Genomic DNA, 22,078 nt, shown 5'->3' on the forward strand with positions numbered 1-22,078 from the left:
CAGCACCAAATACAGAGTTCATACATATCAGTCACTTTATTTCTTTAAACTCGATAACAAAATGGCTTGTTCATTCTGCAGCAATGATATTCTCTCTCTGAATATACATATAATTTTATAACAGTCGTTATACTATTTCAAAATTACATCAATCTCAACATCATAGATCCAAACCATTGAAATGACAATGACAATTTCCTGCAAAGATAAAAAGAAAACAAGAATAGAAAACAAAATGATCAACATAAAAACAACATGGAGCTACTAAGTTAAAGGTCATACACTGTGTGTGTATGGACAGTTTCCAAGGGAAATGAGAAATGAAGCTTCTAAAGGGACTGAACTATTCCAAATAAAACAAAAAGAAATGAAACAATAACCCTCTCTGATCAAGATTAGATTAAGTTATTGAAAGAAACTGAAGATATGAGTGCACACTTCTTTGCTGTTAATCAGTTACAGAAATCAAGCATGTCGTTCGTCCCTAAACTCAGAGCAGCGATCAGAACACTGAATTGTTTATTCACAAACACCCCTCAGCAAACCTCTCTGTTGAACCTTCATCCAGGGGGAAACCTCAGGGTTAACTAAACCAGGAGCTGACTGAGTCTGATGAGGTGAACTGTATATTTGGCAAATACGTTTGAAGCGTATGGGTTCAGACACATTAATCTAGACACAATACAGAGGAGGATCTGCAAATATTAATCCACTAAAGTAATTATATCCCAAAGTACATTTAAATAACTTCAAGTTATCAAAAATGAGTTTCCCTTATCGGTTCCAGAGACGGATTGACCTCCTGTACGTTGGATAATTTGATCTCAATGAGGAGGCAGTGACTCAGGCCCGTCAGAGGCAGACTAACCACTGACCCCGCTTCACTCTCTGTGTCACTTTGAGGCTTTTCTCTTGTTTTCAAAGAGCACCTGGCTTTGTACATGTGATGACAGCCTTCATTTCCTCCACTGTCACCTGAGTCTACAAGTCAAGCCACCCCTTGTGGACTGTGCGTGTTTCCTCACTCCACTCCGCACGAACGCTGAGGTGCAGCTATAGCTCGGTGCGAGAGCGTGAGATGCGAGGCCCTTTCCTGATCTCTTTCCTCTTCTCCTCTTTCCTCCTCCTCTTCTCTTCCTCCCTCAGGATCTTCTGGAAAGCCTCTGCGGTGTGAAGCACCTGAAACAGACAAGCTTTATAAGTATCATGTGAGAGATTTTAATCATGAATTGATTTATAAAAACAGGAAGATAAAGCAAAGAAGAGTTGAAGTCAGAGTGTGTGTACATCTCACTCACATCATCCCTCTCTGTGCGGTACGGGTTTGCAAAGTCTGGGGCTTTCTCTGTGATTCCCAGCTCCTGTGACATCTGATGATGAGCACAAAAGACAGATGAGAGAAAAAGAAGAGAGGAAAAGGAGGAAGCACATTATCAGTTCACCAGACAGGATGAGGAATGAAGGAGCCACACTGTTACATCTTCTCTTCTACAGCAAATCAGAAATATGATCCAATCTTCCAGGTGACTGCAGCGAAAACCAACAGTTGTGGAGTTTCATATCTCCTCTCCTGACTTTAGGGGCTTTGAGCTAAGAGACGGAGGAAACAAAGAGAGCGGTCTGAGGGCTGGATGCACACTATCAGGGGTGCAAACTGCTGCTGTGAGTCTCAGAATTAATCCACTATATAATCCTCTTGGCACATTGTTAAGGTCACAGTTAAATCCTGCAAGTGTAGTTCATTAAGCGACACATTAAGATGGGAAATACGGCTTTATGTGCCGTGCTCCTTTAGCTGTTCAGAGGCGACACCGCACCGTGGACAAATTTAATGACAAATGAGACATTTTGCAGTAATGACAGGAAGGTAATTATCTGACACTGAGGAGGAGCCGCACGCTGCACTCACATCTCTCCATCAGCTGTAAAGACCTGTAGCAGCTAAAGCACCTCTGGTCCCTGCAGCAGATAGATTTCCTCCACCGTGACTTTACGGCACTGAGCTGTTATTGCAATGTTCATCATGAACTCACATAAAGCTCAGACTTCGCAGGAGGCCCATGGCTGTTTAATTAAGCTCTGATTTAGTGAGCTTGACTTCTGACAGGAACAATCTGCCGCAGTCTCACCGCTCACTCAGAGCTCCTCAGGATCCACGTGAGCAGATCTGTTTCTGAAACTGCTTCAGACCCTCTGAGGTGGTCCATGAAGGACCTGCAGCTGCTGCCTCTGCACACGGGGTGCATCATTGAACACCTCATGACCCTGCTGTGTCTTCAGACAGCCTGCTGGTCTCTTTGATAGCATTTGATGAAGTGCATCTTCTTCTGCTAGCTTTAAATTGCGACTTAGACAGGCATCCTGCTTTTGATAAAATCCTGCATAAAGGGTTAAAGATCTGAATAGTTATTCTGTGTCATTGCCGTCAATAGTCTGTACCTACCCTTTACTTTCATACTTTCAGTCATTGCAGAAACTGAATGTCCTCTAACAGAGATCACTAGAGTACACCTGATCTCAGCTCACAGAAAAGCTGGAATGAATTGAACTGAAGTCTTTTCTGTGAATCTACAGAGAACGACTCGAAAAAGCTCATTTCAGATTTTCAAGGCCTCTCTTTCTTTCAGCATGGAGCAGCTCTAACACATGGTCTGAAATCTCCCTCAGAATCACTCTCCTTAATCTACAGCCATGACATGAAATCACCTCCAGGCCATCATGAACGGGTGCAGATACTGGGTCATCATGAAGCTGGTTTCCTCAGAGCATGATGGGTAAGAAGAAGAGAGGAGGTGGATGTTTTCAGTCTTACCAATGTGAGGACATGTTGGTGAACTCCTCCTGTGAAAACCCCGGTCAGGTTACAGAAGTTCAGGCCCCAGCGTAGCAGGCCGCTCCAGTCTGCGTTTCGGTCGTAGTAGTGATGGACGATTCGTGGGAAACGGAGCGCCACGTCGCCAAAGAACGCCGTGTTCTCAACCACGTGGGAATAAGCTGTAGAAAGAGACAAAGAGACAAAGAGAAAGTGGAAATGTTAAAGGATAAAAACACAGAACATGGAGCGCAGATGGCCTAGTGGTTTAGGTTGTGCTCCATGAGGTTTGTCCTTGCGCAGGTGGCCTGGGTTCGAATCCAGTCTGTGGCCTCTTTCCCACATGTTTCCACCCACTCTTGCCCTGTTTCCTCCACTATCCACTGTCCCCTCTCCTATCCAATAAAAGGCATCAAAACGCCCAAAAATAACTTGAAAACACAGAACATGACGATAAATCTATCACACAGATAAACTCCGGCTGAAGAAGGGACGGTAGATGAGTGACAGACAAGGATCAAGAGGAGGATGAAAGAATGAGGCAAACATTTCAGTGAGAGGAGGAGACAGAGAAAAAGAGGAAGAGAAAAGTAGGTAAGGAATCAGTCTGACCTTCTTTGATCTTATCGTCCATGGGGAAAGGATCATCAGGCTGCATGTTTGCAGAAACCAGGACCTGCCTCGAGTCCTCCAGGACCTTCAGACAGAAAAAGAACTCAGTTACCCAGAATGCCTCCTAAACATAACCATCGAGCAGTGGATTAATTTTTCTGTTTGGTATTTATCTGAGTCTTCTTTGATCCTCTGTGCCTCTGTTAATAAAGTTTTTTTCATTTGAATAAATTGAAAACAGAAAACTGGAAATCAGACAAAACAAGAGTGAGATTAAAGAAAGCGGGAGAGTGTGTGTTTGTGTGTGTGTGTGTTTGTGTGTGTAAGCAGAGAAACAGGCCATCTCTCTGTTAAGCCCTCTCTCTCGCGCTCTCAGCTCCGTGGAAACGCTGACGTCTGTGTTTCAGCTGAAGGTTGACAGAGCTGCTCGTCCTTGAGTGGCTCGACGCAGATGTAAAGATAACATCCTCAGGGAGCAAGAGGAGCGCTGGAACTCCTCAGAGCTCAGAGCTTAGTGTGGCTGAACGGCGCAGAGAGCAGCTTAGTCTGAATTAACAAACACCACGAACACAGTGATGAATGTGGAGACGGATTTAAATCTTCTGATTCTCTGCAGAGCCAATACTTATTCTACAATCTGCACGGAGCGAAGAGAGGTTAAGCTCTTAGGGACACACACACACACACACACACACACTCAGGCTGTACCTTAAAGAGTCCTTTGAGCATGATGTCTATGATCTTGTACTGCTGGTTGATGTCGTTCAGCTCCACCAGGTTCTTGAGGGCGTTCAGCTGATCTTTCCTCTTGGTCTCAAACAGCCGCTTGTCTGTGAGGAGGTCAGGAAGAAAACACACTCCACAGAGACACAGACACATGCAGCCATGAACAAGCATAAATCCACACACACTGGGAGCCTCACACCTATGCATGTGCAGGCAGACCCTTCTCATCCTCAGACATGTGTGCACTCAGCAGCAGCTGCAAGAGGAGGATACAGATCTCCAGGTTGGAGTCATGTCTCGGTCTGTGTGTGTCTGAGTCTGCAGAGCTCAGGGCAGCAGCAGCCAGCGCCAGGAACACGGCACACACGCTCCTCATCGTCAGCAGGGGTCAGCAGAGAGGCGCAGTCCTGCACGGGAGAGATAAGAACAGTGATCGGGATCAAACCTAGATCCGATTGTGAATCATTCTGCGGGAACACGTCTGGAAGATTCTCTCCCTGTGTCGGTCACACTCAACATATCGCTTTGATTTCCAGGTGGCACTTCCATCTGAGCACTGTTCTTATTCATGAGGTTAGATCTCTCCTCCCTCAGCGTGGAAATGCTCCCTCTTTTCCTTTCTCTCCTTCTCTCTCTGGGGTATGAATGAATCAGAAATAGAGCAGCATGCTGAGTATAAATGGTCAATATGTAAGACTAGAGGGGAGCCAGCATTTGGAGAGCGCTCCTTCTGTTCCTCTTTATAACTCACATCTGATGTCTGACACTGGAAGGAGCCCCAGAGGAGCATTTAACAGACTCTCCCTCTTTCTATGGTCGGGGTCTTCTATACTTCTAACAGTTTGCAACTTCATTTCTGCTTCGAGGCTTTGGCGAGGAAGGGATGGAAGTGAGAAGATAAATACAAGAGCTAAAAATAGATCCTCTTCAAATGAAAATTTGATGAAAGCCAAGTTTTTGAGTAAGCATTAAAACACAAGCAACTGGAGGGCTGAGGAGACAATGTGGATGAAAAGCTGCAGACAAAAGTCCCATGATCCTCTCAGAATGGAGCAAAGGGCTTCAGCAGAGGGGTCGGGTTTGAAGGGGCTGAGGGGGGGAACACAGACTGAGAGGAAGCAGGTTTTGGAGAAGGAGCGCGGGCTGAGACAACAACAGCTTCCTGCTGAATATTTCATACCCCTCTGTAAGACACGGTGTTTAAGCTGAAAGCAGCACTGATAGGAGGACGAGAGCACGATAAGAGGAGGAGAAGAGTCCATGAGAGGGGATAATGAGCACTGACGACTTGACTTTACCGCAGACAGAAGTCATCTTCCCCAGCTCGTGTGCCAGCTGTGAATGTGAAGGACTGAAAAGTGAGCAAACGTCTCAGAGTGTGAATCCTTACGCAGAGTGAGCGAGCCCCCTGAAGAGCAGACTCAAATCAGGCTGGAGAAACATCTGCTCCAAGACATGCTCACTCCCTTTTCAGGAGCACGTTGAGACCTTCGTGGAGGAGGGGGTGCAAAGTGAGGATGTGCACACACAGGTTTGAAATGCCAGTTTTATCTTGTGTTGTGTCCAAGCTGTAGTTCAGCCCCCTCCACCAGCTGCAGCTCTGCAGCCAAAGTGCTCTAAAGCTCTACTACCTGGATGTAAACAGTCACAGATGACAGATATTATCAGCACTGACGCTTTAACAAAAACTGAAGCTTTCAGACTCTATTAGACTTTTTTTTAAAGTCATATTTAATGTTTTTTACGTCTTTACCTCAAGAGGATTGGACAGGGGGCAGAGCTGGAAACAGAGGGACTGACATACAGGCTGGGAGTGAACCCAAGCCACCGTACAACTGAAGAACAAAGCCAAGCCAGTCTGCCAATCAAATTTAGGCCCTGCTTTCATCTTCACAGAGTTAGTACTCAGTCAGTTGACAGAATTTCTGACAAGCCAGACATTTACCTGACCAGTCTTGAGTAGGTGATCGAGCTGTGATTGGTTGATGTGCCTCATGTTCGATGCACAGCAAACGATGCAGAATAGAGCTGAAACTCAACCTGACATCAAAATCAGCCGCGTGCCTCAAAGATGGAGTTAGAATCAGCATCACTTCAAACATTCGACCTTAAACACATTAGTTATGTTTCCTGACAGCCTGCAGCAGTCTAAGGTTTCCTCATCAGGGCTCTTAATGGTCTAACGCTGTAAAAGAAGAAGACCAACCCTCATCACGCTGTTTGTCTCCCAGTCACCTTCAGTTACAGCTTCAGACTTTCAAACACAGCAGAGAAACAGGCACTCTCTGTGCTGACGGCCATGTCTGCTCTTTGCAGCTCATAAAGATGCATCAGTATTAATTTCAGTCTGTTTTATAACCAGCAGAAAACTCTCATAAGAGCTTGACCTTTAAAAGTAACAGCAGAGCGACAACGTAGAAACCCTCTGAGCTGCACTCTGTAAGGACTCAAGAAGAGGAGGACGCACATCCAAGGTCAGGTTAAGGGACTAACACAGGAAGTGTGTCACATCAGAGTGCAAAGAGCTGCAGCACAGACCACTGACTTCAACACAAGAGCTGCTCTTTCAGAGATCCATCCAAAGATGCCCGTCACACACATCCCTCACAGTGTGATGTCTTTCCTGATGGATGACTGTGGAGAGCAGGCAGAGAGCAAGTCTCTGGAGGCACAACATGACATCTACATCAGTGTGTGAAAGCTTCAGTGTGATGTTTACAACATGATGGAGGACGCAACAGCAGAGAGCGTCACTGTGATGACAGTTTCTACATTTATATCAGCGCTCCGTGCAGAGACGGATGGTTTTATTCATCCTCTCTCATGCTGCTCCTTCAGGTTTGCACAAGCTGCATGAGCGCTAACGTCACCACCCCTGTTACCATGCCTGTGGAGAATCATTCTGTGTATGACCTGCAGTATTTAACAGGAGCTCATCCCAGCTTCACATGGAAGTTTGACCAGGAGAAAACACATGCAGTGTTCAGGAGTTTTATGCGTTTGCATAAACAGCTGTTTGAGAATTTCAGACCTCAAGAAGGGCCCTGTTTCGCTCAGCTCACATGGACCCACAGGGATGAGTTCACACCACACTCCCTCCTGTTCTACCTCAGCCCCCACAGCCTGGCACCTCTCCAAAGAGCGGTACCTGAGAGTGGATCTCCAGAATGATTCCTCCATCAGAGAGGCTGTAACTGGAAATGAAAGTTGACAGGCTCTTTTTTCATGTGCTCTTGGTGTGCAACGGTTTGAAAATCAAACTGTGGGAGAACTTTTCCTCCTGAGTCAGCAGAAAAGCAGCTCCTGCAGACAGCTGAGTGAAGACAATATTCGATTAAGGGCCAATTTGTGCGTTCTGAGAACATCTTTTGGGAGGCTTCCCAGCTTTCTGAGAAACGCTGCACTAAATATCCTTAAGTGCTGCTCGAGAGCGGCGATATTTCCTGATAACGGCAGAAGAAAAGGGGCTTTGTTTCTCCTGTGGCAGCCGCTCATCGGGGTATTTCATGCTCCTGTGTGCAGCTCTGACAGATACTTATGAGCGAGCAGGTTACCGGCTTAAAGCAGTCGATGCATACATCCGGCAGCTGCTAATGTTTCTGTGCAACAGGGCAAAGTGCTGAGGCTTGAAGAAGACGTGTTAAAGCAGCATTAAGAGCGAATCAATCATGTCTAATGTGACGTTAGGAGCGCAGGAATGAGATGAAATGCATCCAGTAAATCTGAGCAGACAAAGGGATAAATGTAAAGAGTCATCAGAGATATGCTGCTCAGAGAGAAATGAAGCCTCGGACAGATAGAGACCAAACAGAGCATCCATCTGAGGCTCCCCTCATGTGGTCAGACCACCCACACACACAGCCGTGCAAACATCCTTCTACTTTCCCCCCAGACTGGAGGATTTCCTCCAGCAGCACTGATGTCATGATTCAGAGAAACAGCGAGAGATGGGGGGCCAGCTCCAGATCAAGTCTGTCGGTGTCACACTGAAGTTGGGTGAGGTGTGTGAGCCCAGCGGATGTCTGAAGGCAGAGGAGTTCTCTCTGAAACCGTGTAAGCCCACATAAATCTCTTGGCTGGAGGAGATTTACTCCTCTGCCAACAACAATCCCCCCGAGACGGTGCGGCTGGAGTTTGATTTCCTGTGTGGGAGATTCAGGGATGTGTAATCACAGGACTGACCTGTGAGGAAGGCTGGGTGAGAGGGTGACATATCCCACCATGCCAAGCGGTTTCGATATTTCCACCAAGTGCAAAAAGGAGAAGCTGAAACTATCTTTAATCAGGAGTCAAAACTGTTACACAGCCGTCTCTTAAGGGGATTCAACGAGCAAGATGCCAGATCAGACAGCTGGATGTGCAGCAGAAGTGGATCCAGATTCCCCTCAGGCGAGGAGGCTGCTGGGGGAGGTTTGAGGTTCAAGGGCTGACACATCATCTTTCTAGTTATCACTCACTTGGAGGCAGAGCTATGGACATGCGTAATGGTGATGATGATGATGGCAGTGTAGATAAAGACTGTCATGTGGACCATCAATTACAGCTGGCTTAATTGATTGCTTGTCCCCTACCTGACCTGTGATCAGTCTGCAGAGAGGCGGTTTGTATTTTAATCCCTCAAACATGGAACTCAGATTTAAGACCTCATCTGGTGGTGTAAAAACCACTCTGCGGTGGTAAAGCCGGTTTCTGTGGCCAGGCTTTCCTCTACTGAGCGCTTTTGGGTATTAACCGAGTACTTGAAGGCGCTCATCGACTGATCGATCCCGCCTGTCATCGCAGCCCCGTGCATCCATCAGCCAGCGGCCACTACAGCAGATCCAGCCGATAAGACGCTCCAGATTACCACCACGGAACTCGTTGCTCACTCACCGTGTTAGAGGAAAAGACAGCAGCTCCACAAGGCAGCGATTAGCCGACGGCGTTTGCTCCAAAGTAGTCCAGTTCCGCGTCTATCCCCACATAAAGACGGTAAAGGTCAGCTCTGCGATGGGGGGGACGGGACCGTGAGTTTGCCCCTGTGGATCCGCAGGTGACAGTAGCTCGGAGGAGGTGGAGGTGTTCATTTACATGCGGCTCTCGCTGCTCCACTCCGCCAGCGCCACGATCACACCGGCTGGCTCGCGTTGGACGAATGACAGCCAGCGGGCGCTTCACACGGAGGAGGAGGAGGGTGTTTCCGCACGGAAGATTTAAACAGGGGCACCGTCAGAGCGTGGGATGCGTTCCGTTTCTCGCCACAGTGTGAGCTCAGGCCTGAAAAAATGGGTTTAAAAAATATTTTAAAAACAGTTTTAAGGGGGAAAAGATAATTAAATAAAAAATTCTGATCATTTCAGAGAATTAAAGAAACTAGTTTAGACTTGGGAGGTACTTAAGGAGCTCACTGTCTCTTTAAAGGTTGGATATTAAAGCTCCTGTATGAAGTCTCCACTGGGGCATAAAACTGTCTGAAATTAAAGTGATACTCCGGGATGGAACAAGTTGGGTCCTATCACAAGGTTTAGGGTAGAAATTACCCCTACAGCAGTGATTTTGTGCAGCAGAAGCCCAGGGCGCACACATCAAAGACCCCCTCCCTGCTCCTCTGCCGGTTTCCTCTGCATTCAGACGGGGCCATATTTAACTTGAGCAAAAACACAAATAAACGGACCCCCACCGAAAAAAATCTGATATCAGTCTGCATTCACGCTTTATTTAGAGAACTTTCAGCACGTTACTTTCAAACAAAAACACCGCTTAATAAGGCTCTAATTCTCATCGTTTCGTAAAACGGCGCTACCTCCCCTGCACAGCCACAGCTGGCTACGAGGCGTAGTGTATCAGTCCACGGGCGGCGTGCCAGATATAAACAAAAGCAGGTAGTCTGCCAGGACGAAGAGACATGATGAGAACTAGAGTCTTATTTAGCGGTGTTTTTGTGTGAAAGTAACACTTTAATACTGAGGCTTCTTTTTGAGCTAAAAAGTGAACACAATCATGTGTATGAGTATAAATCATATCAATAAGGTTATGTCTTATTTCTGAGAATGCTGCCAGGGGGTAGGTGCCATACAAGCAGATTATTTGGGGGATGAAAAAAGTAAGGTAAAACACTTGTAAATTCCAAACAATCTGAATATTGGAGATTTGATTTGAAGAAATAAATAAATCTGTCTAGGTAAGAATTATAAATCTTCAGGGTATCATTATTTCTTGAAAGCTGAAATATTAAAGCTCCTGTATGAAGTGTTTTCTGGGGGTAATAAAACTGTCTGAAATTCATCCTGAGGCTTTTCTATGAGCTGAACAAGTTAAAACACACCATCGGTATAAAGACTTATTATTTCAATTATGTTATTTTTAATTACTGGAAATGCTGTCGGGGGTAGGTGTCACTACAATACATTAGTTTCATGTTACCTAATTTTCAACAGCTCTCCTTCACATAGGCACGGGACAAAAGCAGCAGAGATAGCAGGTGCTGCTTTGTCAACAGGGGGCACCAAACTTGACAACAGTGAAAGTTACTCAAAGGAGCTTTAACCTTTAAGTGTGTGTCATTTCTCCCTTAGTCACTTTGCCTTTAAAGCTCCTGTGATGAGTTTTTAGTATCAGAAACAGACTGGAATAAAAACTCATTTCTCTTTAAGACTTTCAAAGGTAAATGAGCAAAATTCACAAGAGACTGTTTTTGGTATGACAGTTTTATGCGTCTGTAAACGCTGCAGAAGGTGGGGGTAGGTGACAGCCAAAGTTACTGGCGATATGGTGGAGATTATTTGAAAAAAGCAGGATGGGGAGACAGGAAAACTGTTGAAAACACTGAGGAAACAGAAGCACTGAGGATGAAACCCCTCTCTGCTCATACCTGATACGTGACGTCATGTGGTTCATGAATCACAGCACTACAAAGTCAAAGGTGTCAGTTTTGTTTACTTGAGCCCAGCAAACCCCCGTACACCAGCCATATTTTAATCTAGCAGCACTTTAAATGAACTTGTTACAGAGTCTGAGGGAACAACCTTGCTGTAATAATTAATGCTCGGTAGGTTTCACCTTCAACGCTCCCTCCAGAGAAGTTATAACGCTGTCAACATGAAAAGTCAAGGGTAGTTTTTGTCCCTGGTCTGTGTCCTACAGCAGTCTTAAATAAAGAAACAAACACAGCAGAAACACACTGCAGGATCAACAGGAGCGCAACAGCATGAACAATTAAACTTAACACTAAACAGATGACGTGATCACACCACATCAGCTCGCTCTCACTGAGAAGTCGGACACACAGACGGACACGTCTCCAACACACCTGAGTTAACAGATAAGGAAAGTTATGAAGCAGGAGAAAAGAATAAATTAATATTGACAGTCCATCGAATATCAATCTGTGTGCAGCTCTGTGTGCATTTTAATCACTAAAAACAATAATCTCTTGGTGTCCAGGACATATTTTTTGTTGCTCTTGGTGCAGTTATTGTTGTATCTTAATTAACATTATACGAAGGCTTTCAGTCTTACGCCCTGACAGCTCCAGTTTTTATGTAAGTGTGGATGTTATTAACTATTGAACACACTGTGATTATAATAAAGCTCATAAAACTACCGCTCCACTCACAGTTTCCAGTTCCACAACAATGAAGCGACTTGCTGTCAGAGTGATGTACTTATATCGTCTTCATAACTGGAGTCAATAAAGCGAATATCTAACTGAAGGGGCACAGACGGAGGATGTAAGAGAGTGTGTGGGTGGCTGAAAGGAAGTCTAATCGGTGTGTATGAGTGTGTGTGTGTGAGTGTGTCAGTGTGAGAGAGTCAATCAGCACAGCAGATGTACGGATCCTTTCAGCTCTGACTCCGGCTGTGATACAGTAACAAACTCTTGTTGTACAACACACGTTCAAAGGGATTAAGCGAGGAGCACGATGCGGACATTCGATACATTGTGAGAGGAAATCAATGAGATACTCTGCTGCTGACATTTGGAGTGCTGTATGTGAATATCTCATGCTATGCTGAGTCTGTGTGTGTGTGAGTGTGTGTGTGTGTGTGTGTTGGATGCTCATGCTTCAGGTTTCTGCAGGATGTTGATTTATGTCCAGGTGAAAGTGCACGAGCCTGCAGAACAAACAATGTGTGAGCGTGTGTGCAGTGTTTCACTTCAGTGAAGGATACAAGACGTTGCCGGGCAGACTCGGGCTGCAGCTCTCAGCTTGCATCTGTAGGCCAAGAGACTCCATCATACTCATCACTCTGTGCTGGTGCTCCTCTGTGGGAGGCGGCTGCAGGACTCTGCTTTGGATCTGCACCAATGAAAGAAGATATTTTATCATCTATTAGATATTTGATTTAGTTATTAAAACCGTTTTTGTTTTTCAAAATGCATGTCCAATATTGAAGCAAACATTCCTTGGTTTGTGTGTGCTTTCATCAGATATTAATCACAAAAGACAAAGTCACACTGATGCAAACAACCACAAACAAGAGTCTGTTCTCAAAGCAGAGCAAACCCATTGTTAACAACACACCAAAGAAAGCTGACAAAAGACAAAGTCTTGTTCACAGTCGAGTGTGCAGGAACAAGCAGGGGGAGCCTCACACACACACACACACACACACACACACACACACACACACACACACACACACACACACACACACACACACACACACACACACACACACACACACACACAAACACACACACACACACACACACACACACACACACACCTGGGATTTGCAGAGTGCTAAATAAGTAAGCAAGAGAGAAACCTCTCCAAGCCCAAAAACAAAATGATTTATTTTAGCTGTCAGAAGCGTTCGCAGTAGATAAAAACCAGCAGAAAGGACACCAAGCAGCAAATAGAGCTGCACAGTAGATTTGAAAGTTGACTCTCTGAAATAAAAAGCAGAAAAATATTCTGAGAGCAGCAACGAGAACATGAAAACAGTCAAGATCAGGATGAGAGAAGTTTTAAAATGTCACAGCTACAGCGGGAGTACACAGTCCTAAAAGAGACGAAGGCTGTGGGAACACGGATCACTGTTCATAAGAAAGCTCCTCATGTCTGCACAGAGCTGCTGCAGGGTCAGGGGTTCACACACCGATTGGAGGAGAATCCAGACCTTTGACTGCATCACTCTCTGTCACAGCTTGTCTGCAGGTATGAGAGTGACAGCTGCATGTGCATGACTGTGATGCAATTCATACTCTCATCTTATTTCTCTCCACCAAGGAGGTTATGTTTTTGGGAGAGTTTATTTGTTTGTGAACAACATAACTCAAAAGTAACAAATGGACCCTGGCCCACCCACTCATTCACAATGGATGGCGGATGTGATGTCCTGCCTTAAACTAGAAAGAATCAGGTGTGCTCTTAAACTCGCAACAAGAAGCTTTGATGATATGTGGGGCCCTTTTCTCAACACATTTAATTCCATTTGATGCAATTTTTTTGATTGCGTACTTATTAATTTTTCTTTCCCTTTTCTAACCTTGCTTAATGTAATCTGCAGTTCTCCATTTATCTACTCAGGTATGCTTGACAGACTTATGTCAATGTTTTTCTATTAGGCTCACTGGCAGTGGTGGTGGTGGTGGTGGTGGTGGTGGTGGGGGGGGGGGGGGGGGGGTTGTTTGTTTGTTTGTTTTTCTTCTTTGTTATACTGTAAAATGCACGATTTAGTATTTCTGTGCTACCTCTCTTTCTAATACTTTCGGACTGTGCAATTATTTTGTTCTGTGGAAAATTTCAATAAAAAGATTTTGATTTAAAAGTAACAACAAGTAACAAATGAATCTTGATGAAATTTTCAGGAAATGTTCAAAATGGGATAAGAAAGAAGTGATTAAATTTTGGAGGTGATCAGGATCACCGTCTGGATCCAGGACTTTTTTAAAGGATTCTTTATCATTGTGAGATAGGGCTGTTTTCATCATATGTGTATATAACTCCACGATAAATAGTCGGATTGCTTTGCAAAACAATACAAGATAAGGTCACCATAATTTCTGACAGATGTAAAAGTATGATCCAGATCCTGGCAATATTCTGGATACTAAAATCAGGAATATGAAACAAGTACTGGGTCATCATAATTTTCAAAACTGTAAGGAAACAAATTATCGTACAAGCCTGCAACTAACACCAAATAGTAGCAGACAGTCTGCTGAAAGGGAGCATAACATTAAAGTAGGACTAAAGTGTTGGTGACAATCCCAACATGCTTGGTGGAGGTCTGTGCTCTCTGTGTGCTTTTCTAATTCATATATGGGAAAAGTTATAAGCTGCAGCTGTTCTGATATCAAATCCCAAAGATCCCTTAAAAGCATAATGACCACTTGATCTCCAGAATCATCTTTTTTACAGCATCATGAGTGTTTCAGGGGTGAAACTTCTTCTTGTGACTCTTTACCTGTCCTGTAGAAACAAAAACAAGTGAAAGGTCTCTGATCAGGTCAGCTCTGGTCACATGGTGTAAGAAAAGTTTGTAGTGCAGGCTGAGACTTCACCCACGCTCACCCTGAACACTGGTGGGATCTTCATGCAAAGAGGATCTAAAGCTGTGGAAGCTAATGATGCGTGTGTGTTTACAGTGTGTGCACGCCTGCACGTCTCAGCCCAGCAGGAGGTCATGTCAGGACTCAGTGGGCTGCAGTACGACTGTGATGATGGGAAACCAAAGATCACTGACACAGGAACGAATAAAACATCTGAAACAGAGATTTCCCCTCAGTCAGCGGGCGGATCAACAAACCTGTGACAAGAGTGAACTTCAAAGACGCACGTGTGTGTGTGTGTGTGTGTGTGTGTGTGCGTGTGTGTGTGTGTGTGACAGGGTGCAGCAGAGATGACGGGGGTGAAAACTCACACTGTCTCGAGACCGTTAAGAGAAATGCGGTGTCACATTAAACTCTGAAGTGCCTTGATGTCTGCAGGAACACACACACACACACACACACACACACACACACACACACACACACACACACACACACACACACACACACACACACACCTGGAGAAACAGACACACACTCTAATGCAGAGTTCATGATTCCCTGACACTTGGAGCTGCAGCGTGCGCCATCATTCTGTCACTCTGATTCTGAGCTGTATTCAGAATACTGAGTGAAGGTGTGTGTGTGTGTGTGTGTGTGTGTATTAAGGTGCTGCTTGCTCTAAAAAGTCTTCAACTGAACCCAGAACGTCTCTCTCTCACCCTAAACTCTGAAACTCTGCTTCCTTTTTCCCCTCGGAGTCATCGTCAAACTTCACTCCATTCATCCAAGTTTCTTCTTTTGGTCTTTTCCATTACTGAGCAGTCACTTCTCTCCTCCTGCCCTTTCATTCACCCGTCTGATCCTTAAAATAACATCCTCTGCAGTCACATCGATGGGAAAGAAAAAAGATCCAGCAAAGCCCCCTCCCCTTTAGAAACTCCTTTATGACACACATACACACACTCCTGCCAACCATATTTAGCCTTTAGACGACAAATCACACACACTTAGAGCCACTAAAAACCATCCAACCTTTCATGCAGTGTGAGTTTTAGTGGTTTAATGAAAAATGCTCACGGCTCCTCCTCCACCTGCTGCTCTGCTCTCTGAACGAGCTTCGGAGCTTGGTTTGGATGTTTTCTATCGTGTGATTTATTTCCTGTATCGGCTCACTTTGCGGCGAGGTGAGGGTCAGCACCTTGAAGACCTGAGGTCGTGACTCTCTGCTGGAAGCTGCAGATCGCTCCCTCTGAGTTCAAGCATCTCTGGATCTTGCTCACGGTGACGGTGAAATGCATTGTGGATCTGACAGGAGGGTTGGTGCAGCGTCAGCACAAATGTGGCGTTTTACTGGACTGCAGAGGTGAAGAGGGAGTTGTCTTTGGATTTACAAGTCAAGTAAAGAAATGAGCTTCCTGTGCTGAGCCTTAGAGACATCCTGACAGACAACAAGTCCATCCTGAGAGAAAAAGTTACTTATTGAGCAAAAAACTCCCCTTAAAGTGATACTCCAGGATGGAACAAGTTGGGTCCTATCACAAGGTTTAGGGCAGAAATTACCCCTACAGCAGTGTTTTTGTGCAGCAGAAGCCCAGGGTGCTCGCACCAAACACCCCCTCCCTGCTCGTCTGCCTGTTTCCTCTGCACTCAGACGGGGCCAATTTTTACTTGACCAAAAACACAAATAAACGGACTCCCACAGAAAAAATCTGATATCGGTCTGCATTCACGCTTTATTTAGAGAATTTTCAGTGCGTTACTTTCACACAAAAACACCGCTAAATAAGGCTCTAGTTCTCATCGTGTCTCTTTGTCCTGGCAGACTACCTGCGTTTGTTTATATCTGGCACGCTGTGAGCGGACTGATACACTAAGTAGCGAGCGCCTCGTAGCCAGCTGTGGTTCTGCAGCAGAGGTAGCGCCATTTTATGACACGATGAGAACTAGAGCCTTATTTAGCGGTGTTTTTGTGTGAAAGTAACGCGCTGAAATTTCTCTGAATAAAGTGTGAATGCAGACCGATATCAGATTTTTTCGGTGGGAGTCTGTTTATTTGTGTTTTTGGTCAAGTAAAATATGGCCCCATCTGAGTGCAGAGGAAACGGGCAGAGGAGCAGGGAGGGGGTGTTTGGTGCGAGCACCCTGGGCTTCTGCTGCACAAAAACACTGCTGTAGGGGTAATTTCTGCCCTAAACCTTGTGATAGGACCCAACTTGTTCCATCCCAGAGTATCACTTTGAATATGTGTGGTAGTGCTGCACGATTATCGCAATGTCAGCACATGCAATTACGTAATCGCAAAAGAGGTGGGATTATTTTAAAAAAGTGTAAAAAAATTAGCGTGTTTGTGTGAGTGATGTGTGTGTGTGTGTGACGGAGTAAGAGAGCGTGAGATGACTAATCAGTCACTGTTTCAACTGGTCATGTGACTACCTGCCCCCCTGGTACGGCAGTTTAATCAGACAAGATGGAGCACAAAGAAGTAAGTGAGGCGCTCAAGGTGAAAAGAAACTACCTCTGTTATTTGGTGTTGTTTGGTTACCGGTTGAATGACACAGCAATTTTTTTTTTCTCCATGATAACCAAGCAAGTCTGTAGACTCATGACACAAGCACAATCGCAATCGCAATCTTGTCCACCTAATCGCCAATCGCACCTTTTCCCCAAATCGTGCAGCACTAATGTGTGGTACAAATTTATTTATCATCATCATCAAACTAGTTCACAAACATCTTTCCCAGCACATGTCCTGAACATCTAAACTCACTCCCTCTCTATGGGAGCGATGCCTGTGAGCTCATTCTGGCGGTTAACTCAAGCTGCACTGATTTTATTCTCACACAAACGTGCCCCAACAGCTTGGCGGTCTACTTGAGCTGACAGATTTCCAGTCGCTGAAGCTGCTGCTCTGCACCTGGGCTCCCACTCTTAGCTCCAACACCTCCCAGCCTCCACCTGCAGCTACAGGCTTTAAGACATCACCCAATCACCTCTGAGAGTAAAATGCTCTGCTGCAGCAAACCATTACAGTGTGAGCTGTCTGACTGGATAAATCGTCTGTTTTCTACTGTAACAGGTGCAAACTCAATGTTTCCATAAGCCAGTGAAAGTCCTCATCTAACTGCGCCCTCAGGTCTGTTATTACTGCGCTACAAATGAACTAAGCTGCACAATGCTCCGATCTGAATGCACCGCTGAGAGTCAGCACACCTCCGGGGCTCAGATAGCAGAGAGTCTCATCGTTACGTGATGATGGCATTGTTCAGATCTCCAAATGCGAGGAGAGGAGGGGAGAGGAGAGGCTGGAACGTACTCCCTCCTTCAGCGTTGCTTCCTGATAATTTGTTCCTCCTGTCAGTCAGAGCTCCTCTTTGATGGATGGATACTCAGCAGCTACAGATGGAGCAGTGAGGATGAGTACAGAGACCCTGACCTCCACTTTATTAACTGGCTTACAGAATTCAGACAACAAGTGCAGATGTTTCCTGATTTGGCAGCTCTGAGAGCAGCTCTGCATGAACTCATTGGATGATCACAGACAGTTTGTGTCCCTGGTGTGTCTCTGGTTGTATTCTTCGCTTTGAACCGCAGAGCCGCGAGCTGCTTAATTTGGATTTATTCAGCATGATATTTCTTATGCAAAGGCTGAATCGATGATCACATATCCCAGAGTCAAATCTAACAAAAGCTTCAGTTTGAATCATTCACAAAGCTCTGTCCACTTCTTTCAAATGTCCCCTGCTTGGTAATAAATGAGCTAAAGCTGTGGAGCCGAGCCTCAGGTCCACATTAAAACAGGGTGTGTTCAGTGCACGCGTTTCTCCATGTGTGCGCCGTGCCTCAAGAGCACAGCAGTTTCCTCTCTGTGTGAGTTTTAACTGAAAGCTGGAGGTCTCAGGGACCAGGTTCAGATCATTAGACCAACATGAGCTGTTTGTACATGACAGAGTGCTGCAGTACGCTGGTCATGAGTCTTTTAAATGATCCAACAGAGGGATTTTGCTTTCTTTTTGATTAAACACGCTAAAGAGATGGGATGTCGTCATCTAATTTCTTATGGACTTTTTTGCACTTTCTATACTCTTTCTTACTTTTGTTGTCTTAAATGCTGCGGTGACTCCTGAATTTCCCCTCGGGGATAAATGAAGTATTTTCTATTCTATTCTATTCTATTCTATTCTATTCTATTCTAGATGAGCATGAAGTGGTTCATGCTGCAGCCTCACAGTGAGAAGGTTCCTGGTTTGAATCCTTGGCAAGGTTAAAATAGTTTTGGATTTGTCATTATAGTTTAGTTTTAGTTAGTTTTGACATTTTTTTCCATTACAGTTTAGTTTTAATTAGTTTTAGAGCGGGCTTTCGAGTTTTTATTTAGTTTTGATTTTTGCAACAAGGCTTAGTTTTAGTTTAGTTTTAGTTTTTTCATACCTTATTAACCAGGTGCAGGATTCAAAAAGGTCAGAGTAAATATTTTGTCATACTGTTTATTTTCCTGTTCATCATAGTGCTCACTGTTCAGTCAATGCTGATACTGAACTGTTGGCTGCTGCCTTAAACACAAGGAAATAATAATATAAACGTAGTATAAAAAATATAAACATAAATTATATAAAATAATGTTAACATGAATCATAAAAATAATAAAAACATAAAGTATATAAAACAATATAATATGAGGTTTAATAATTAGAAACTTGGACTCTGTAACAATAAAGTCAGACTCACATGAAATTAAACTATTACAGATGCTCTGATTCATTGCTCCACTACGTTTCATCGCAGCACAGTGCACAGCCAGTCAGTGCAGTAAACAAGCACGTCCCAGTATGTCGCTATGATGGTGCTGTACAGCACTAACAACTGCCTAAAACTGTCTAAAATTGGTTGGGAAAATGTGTCGTATTAATTTAAATCCTAAAGGCTATTAATATTGTCAAAAACTATAACTAAGAACATTTTGTCTTTAACTTTGGTTAGTTTCAGTTAGTTTTGTGAACACAAGATACAGCTTTAGTTTACTTATCGTTTTTGTTTTCTTTTCTAGTTTTTATTAGTTTGAGTTAACTACAATGCATTTTAAATTTTAGTTTTCGTTTTTAGTTTCGTTTTAGTTAACTATAACAACCTTGATCCCTGGTTTGGTGAAGTTTGAATCACTAGTGTTTTGTGGTGAAAATCCTGATTTCTTCCCTTCAGATACGAACTTTTATTGAGCAACAAAACTCCATGCACATAAATGTCAGTATTATGTAACATGATAAACCTGCTAAAGTGAAGTGAAGTTTGTGTTTGATGCTGTTTTCTGATTCTTCTGCTGTCCCTGTACTCTGAGTCTGTGCTGTTCCTGAAAACAAGTATACAAACGTTTTGAGAAGCACTTCATGAAACCATCTGACTCTGCGTGACCTTCAGATTTCCTCCTCACTTATGTGCTTTGGTTATATCTGTGTGACCGCCAGCTCGAGGCCTCATGATGAAAACCCCGTCAGCCTGGGTTTGTGCTACACCTTTTGTTTTGTGCCCTCGTGTTTTTCACAGACTGAAGAGGTGTACCTGTGTGAAGAGCTGCCTGAGGGCGTGAGTTGCGTCCTCGCTGAGCTCCTTCACCCCCCTCCTCTCCACCGCCTCCATCACCTGGAGCAGGTCAGGCTCCCACAGCAGAGCTGAGCTGCCGTGCTGCATGAGCTGCAGAGGACAAACACATGAACACACAGGAGCGAGAGGAAAGATGGAGAGAAAGAGTGAGACTCAGTTACACGAGTGAATTACTGACACCAGAATGATCACATCTTTAGTTTGAAGTGACAGGATGTTGAGTTCATGTTAAAAACTGGGGAAAATCTTTAATGTCAGAAGTTAAAGAGGCTGAATGTTTGAATCTCTCCTGATTTTACTGAGCGTTAAAAACACAAAGCCTGGATTCAGGGCAAAGAAACTGGTTGTAATGAGCCGTTAGTGTGCGTGTTGTACTGTGTCAGCCTGAATAACACTGAACTGTACTCACTTTCATTACTCATACTACAGAACACGTCACTTTTTATTACCTTCATTAACTTTTGATACTTTTTATATCAAATATTTATCACCGCTCAGAACCATGCCAGAGAAACCAGACTTGATTTGAGTGTGTGTGTGTGTGTGTGTGTGTGTGTGTGTGTGTGTGTGTGTGTGTGTAAACCTCTCACGAGTGTGATGAGTCTGAGGATGGCAGGGTGCAGAAAGCAGCTCTCTCCTGAGCTCATCATGCAGCTGAGAAGGAACCGACTCCACGGCTGACACACCACGTTCTTTGCTAACACACACAGGAAACAAACCCAGGGGGGAGAAAAGTGAGGAGACAGGACGCCGCTGCTCAGATCAATCCTCTTACATTTCGCTGTGTTTCTCAGAGCAATCACTGAAAAAGGTTGATGCCTGGAAACTTCCAAACAAAGCAAAAAGAATCCAGGCACACAGAGTGGAAACAGAAAGTCAAACATGCACGGACTCAAACTTACAGATTTAAAAGTTTACTCGCTTTACTCGCATGAAATTGTGGAAAACTTATGCTCATGTTGATTCCGTTAAACATCTGCAGAAGCTTTGCATGATTTATAATCAACAAACTTCATTTTATCTGCTGATATATTGTGTGAGACAAGACACTGACGCTTCGTCAGCAGTGTGTGACATTTGGGGAGCTGAATGATGTGTTAAGGTTGTCGTATCAGAGCTAAAGAGGTGGAACAAAGCTGTGTTTGTGCTTCTTTGCTTTTCCACATACAAATTTCTTTTTCTACAAAATGATTTCGTCTGATACCTGTAGTTGGACTCTTCCTCTGAAGGAAGCCCAGCAGGGAGCTCAGACAGTTGACTGTCGCTCTCAGCAACAGCTCCTGCTTCTGAGGAGAAACATGAAAGAGAAGTCAGGTATGCACTACAGAGAAGGGAAGATAGGAACATTTTAAATATCGTGTTATAGCAAGTCAACGCATCCACAGGGGGCTGAGGACACAGGGTGCATCTAGAAGCAATAAGGTTCCATCCTTCCTTCCTTCACTTGAGTCTTAGTCCCTCCCACCAGAGATGCATGAGAGAGATGTGAGGAAATGAAGAAAGGAGAGGGGATGCGTCTCAATGCGTTAACTTTGTGCTTCCTCCGTTCTCTCCTCCACGACGTCGGAAGTATTTTCCCAGTCGCCATTTTGAAGACTGTCCCAAAGCGATAATTGCGCTCAGAGGAGAGAGGATGGGGGAGACTGATCGGAGGAGCTATGATTGAGGAGACACGAGAGCCGGCTAACTCCGTTGTGTTTGTGAAGTTTCATGTCGAGAAGTCTGAGCTGCTGCAGCGTCCAATCAGAGAGTGATATTCCATATGGGGAAGTGTCTGTCAGTGAAAAGACTTCATGTTTCCTCGATCATTGCTCCTCTGATCAGTCTCCTCCATCCTCTCTCCTCTCTCC

The 22,078-nt window shown here is 44.5% G+C and overlaps 2 protein-coding genes across 2 annotated transcripts in view; both read right to left on the reverse strand.

Annotated features, from left to right (window-relative positions):
• Window positions 1-84: 84 nt before the first annotated feature.
• On the reverse strand, window positions 85-9,276 carry ccdc134 (coiled-coil domain containing 134). Its single transcript, XM_074696024.1, has 7 exons — window positions 9,023-9,276; window positions 4,424-4,557; window positions 4,133-4,254; window positions 3,425-3,509; window positions 2,813-2,994; window positions 1,299-1,370; window positions 85-1,179 (listed from the first exon to the last, which is right to left on the reverse strand). Exons 2-7 carry the CDS (start codon window positions 4,524-4,526, stop codon window positions 1,054-1,056), a joined length of 690 nt encoding a protein of 229 aa, XP_074552125.1. The 5' UTR covers window positions 4,527-4,557; window positions 9,023-9,276; the 3' UTR covers window positions 85-1,053.
• A 71-nt stretch (window positions 9,277-9,347) lies between these two features.
• The window catches only part of mei1 (meiotic double-stranded break formation protein 1), a 79,179-nt gene continuing 66,448 nt past the window's right edge, over window positions 9,348-22,078 (reverse strand). The window contains exons 33-38 of the mRNA XM_074696025.1: window positions 21,433-21,514; window positions 20,819-20,925; window positions 20,187-20,318; window positions 12,302-12,429; window positions 11,189-11,438; window positions 9,348-9,406 (exon numbers count right to left, since the gene is read on the reverse strand). Coding sequence (XP_074552126.1) covers window positions 11,384-11,438; window positions 12,302-12,429; window positions 20,187-20,318; window positions 20,819-20,925; window positions 21,433-21,514 — 504 coding nt within the window. The 3' untranslated portion in view covers window positions 9,348-9,406; window positions 11,189-11,383. The remainder of the gene's footprint in view (window positions 9,407-11,188; window positions 11,439-12,301; window positions 12,430-20,186; window positions 20,319-20,818; window positions 20,926-21,432; window positions 21,515-22,078) is intronic.

The sequence above is a fragment of the Halichoeres trimaculatus genome, unplaced genomic scaffold, assembly GCF_033239565.1.
Source record: "Halichoeres trimaculatus isolate MK-OKI-2021-1 unplaced genomic scaffold, fHalTri1.1 fHalTri1_scaffold_20, whole genome shotgun sequence".
NCBI classification, from domain to species: Eukaryota; Metazoa; Chordata; class Actinopteri; order Labriformes; family Labridae; genus Halichoeres; species Halichoeres trimaculatus.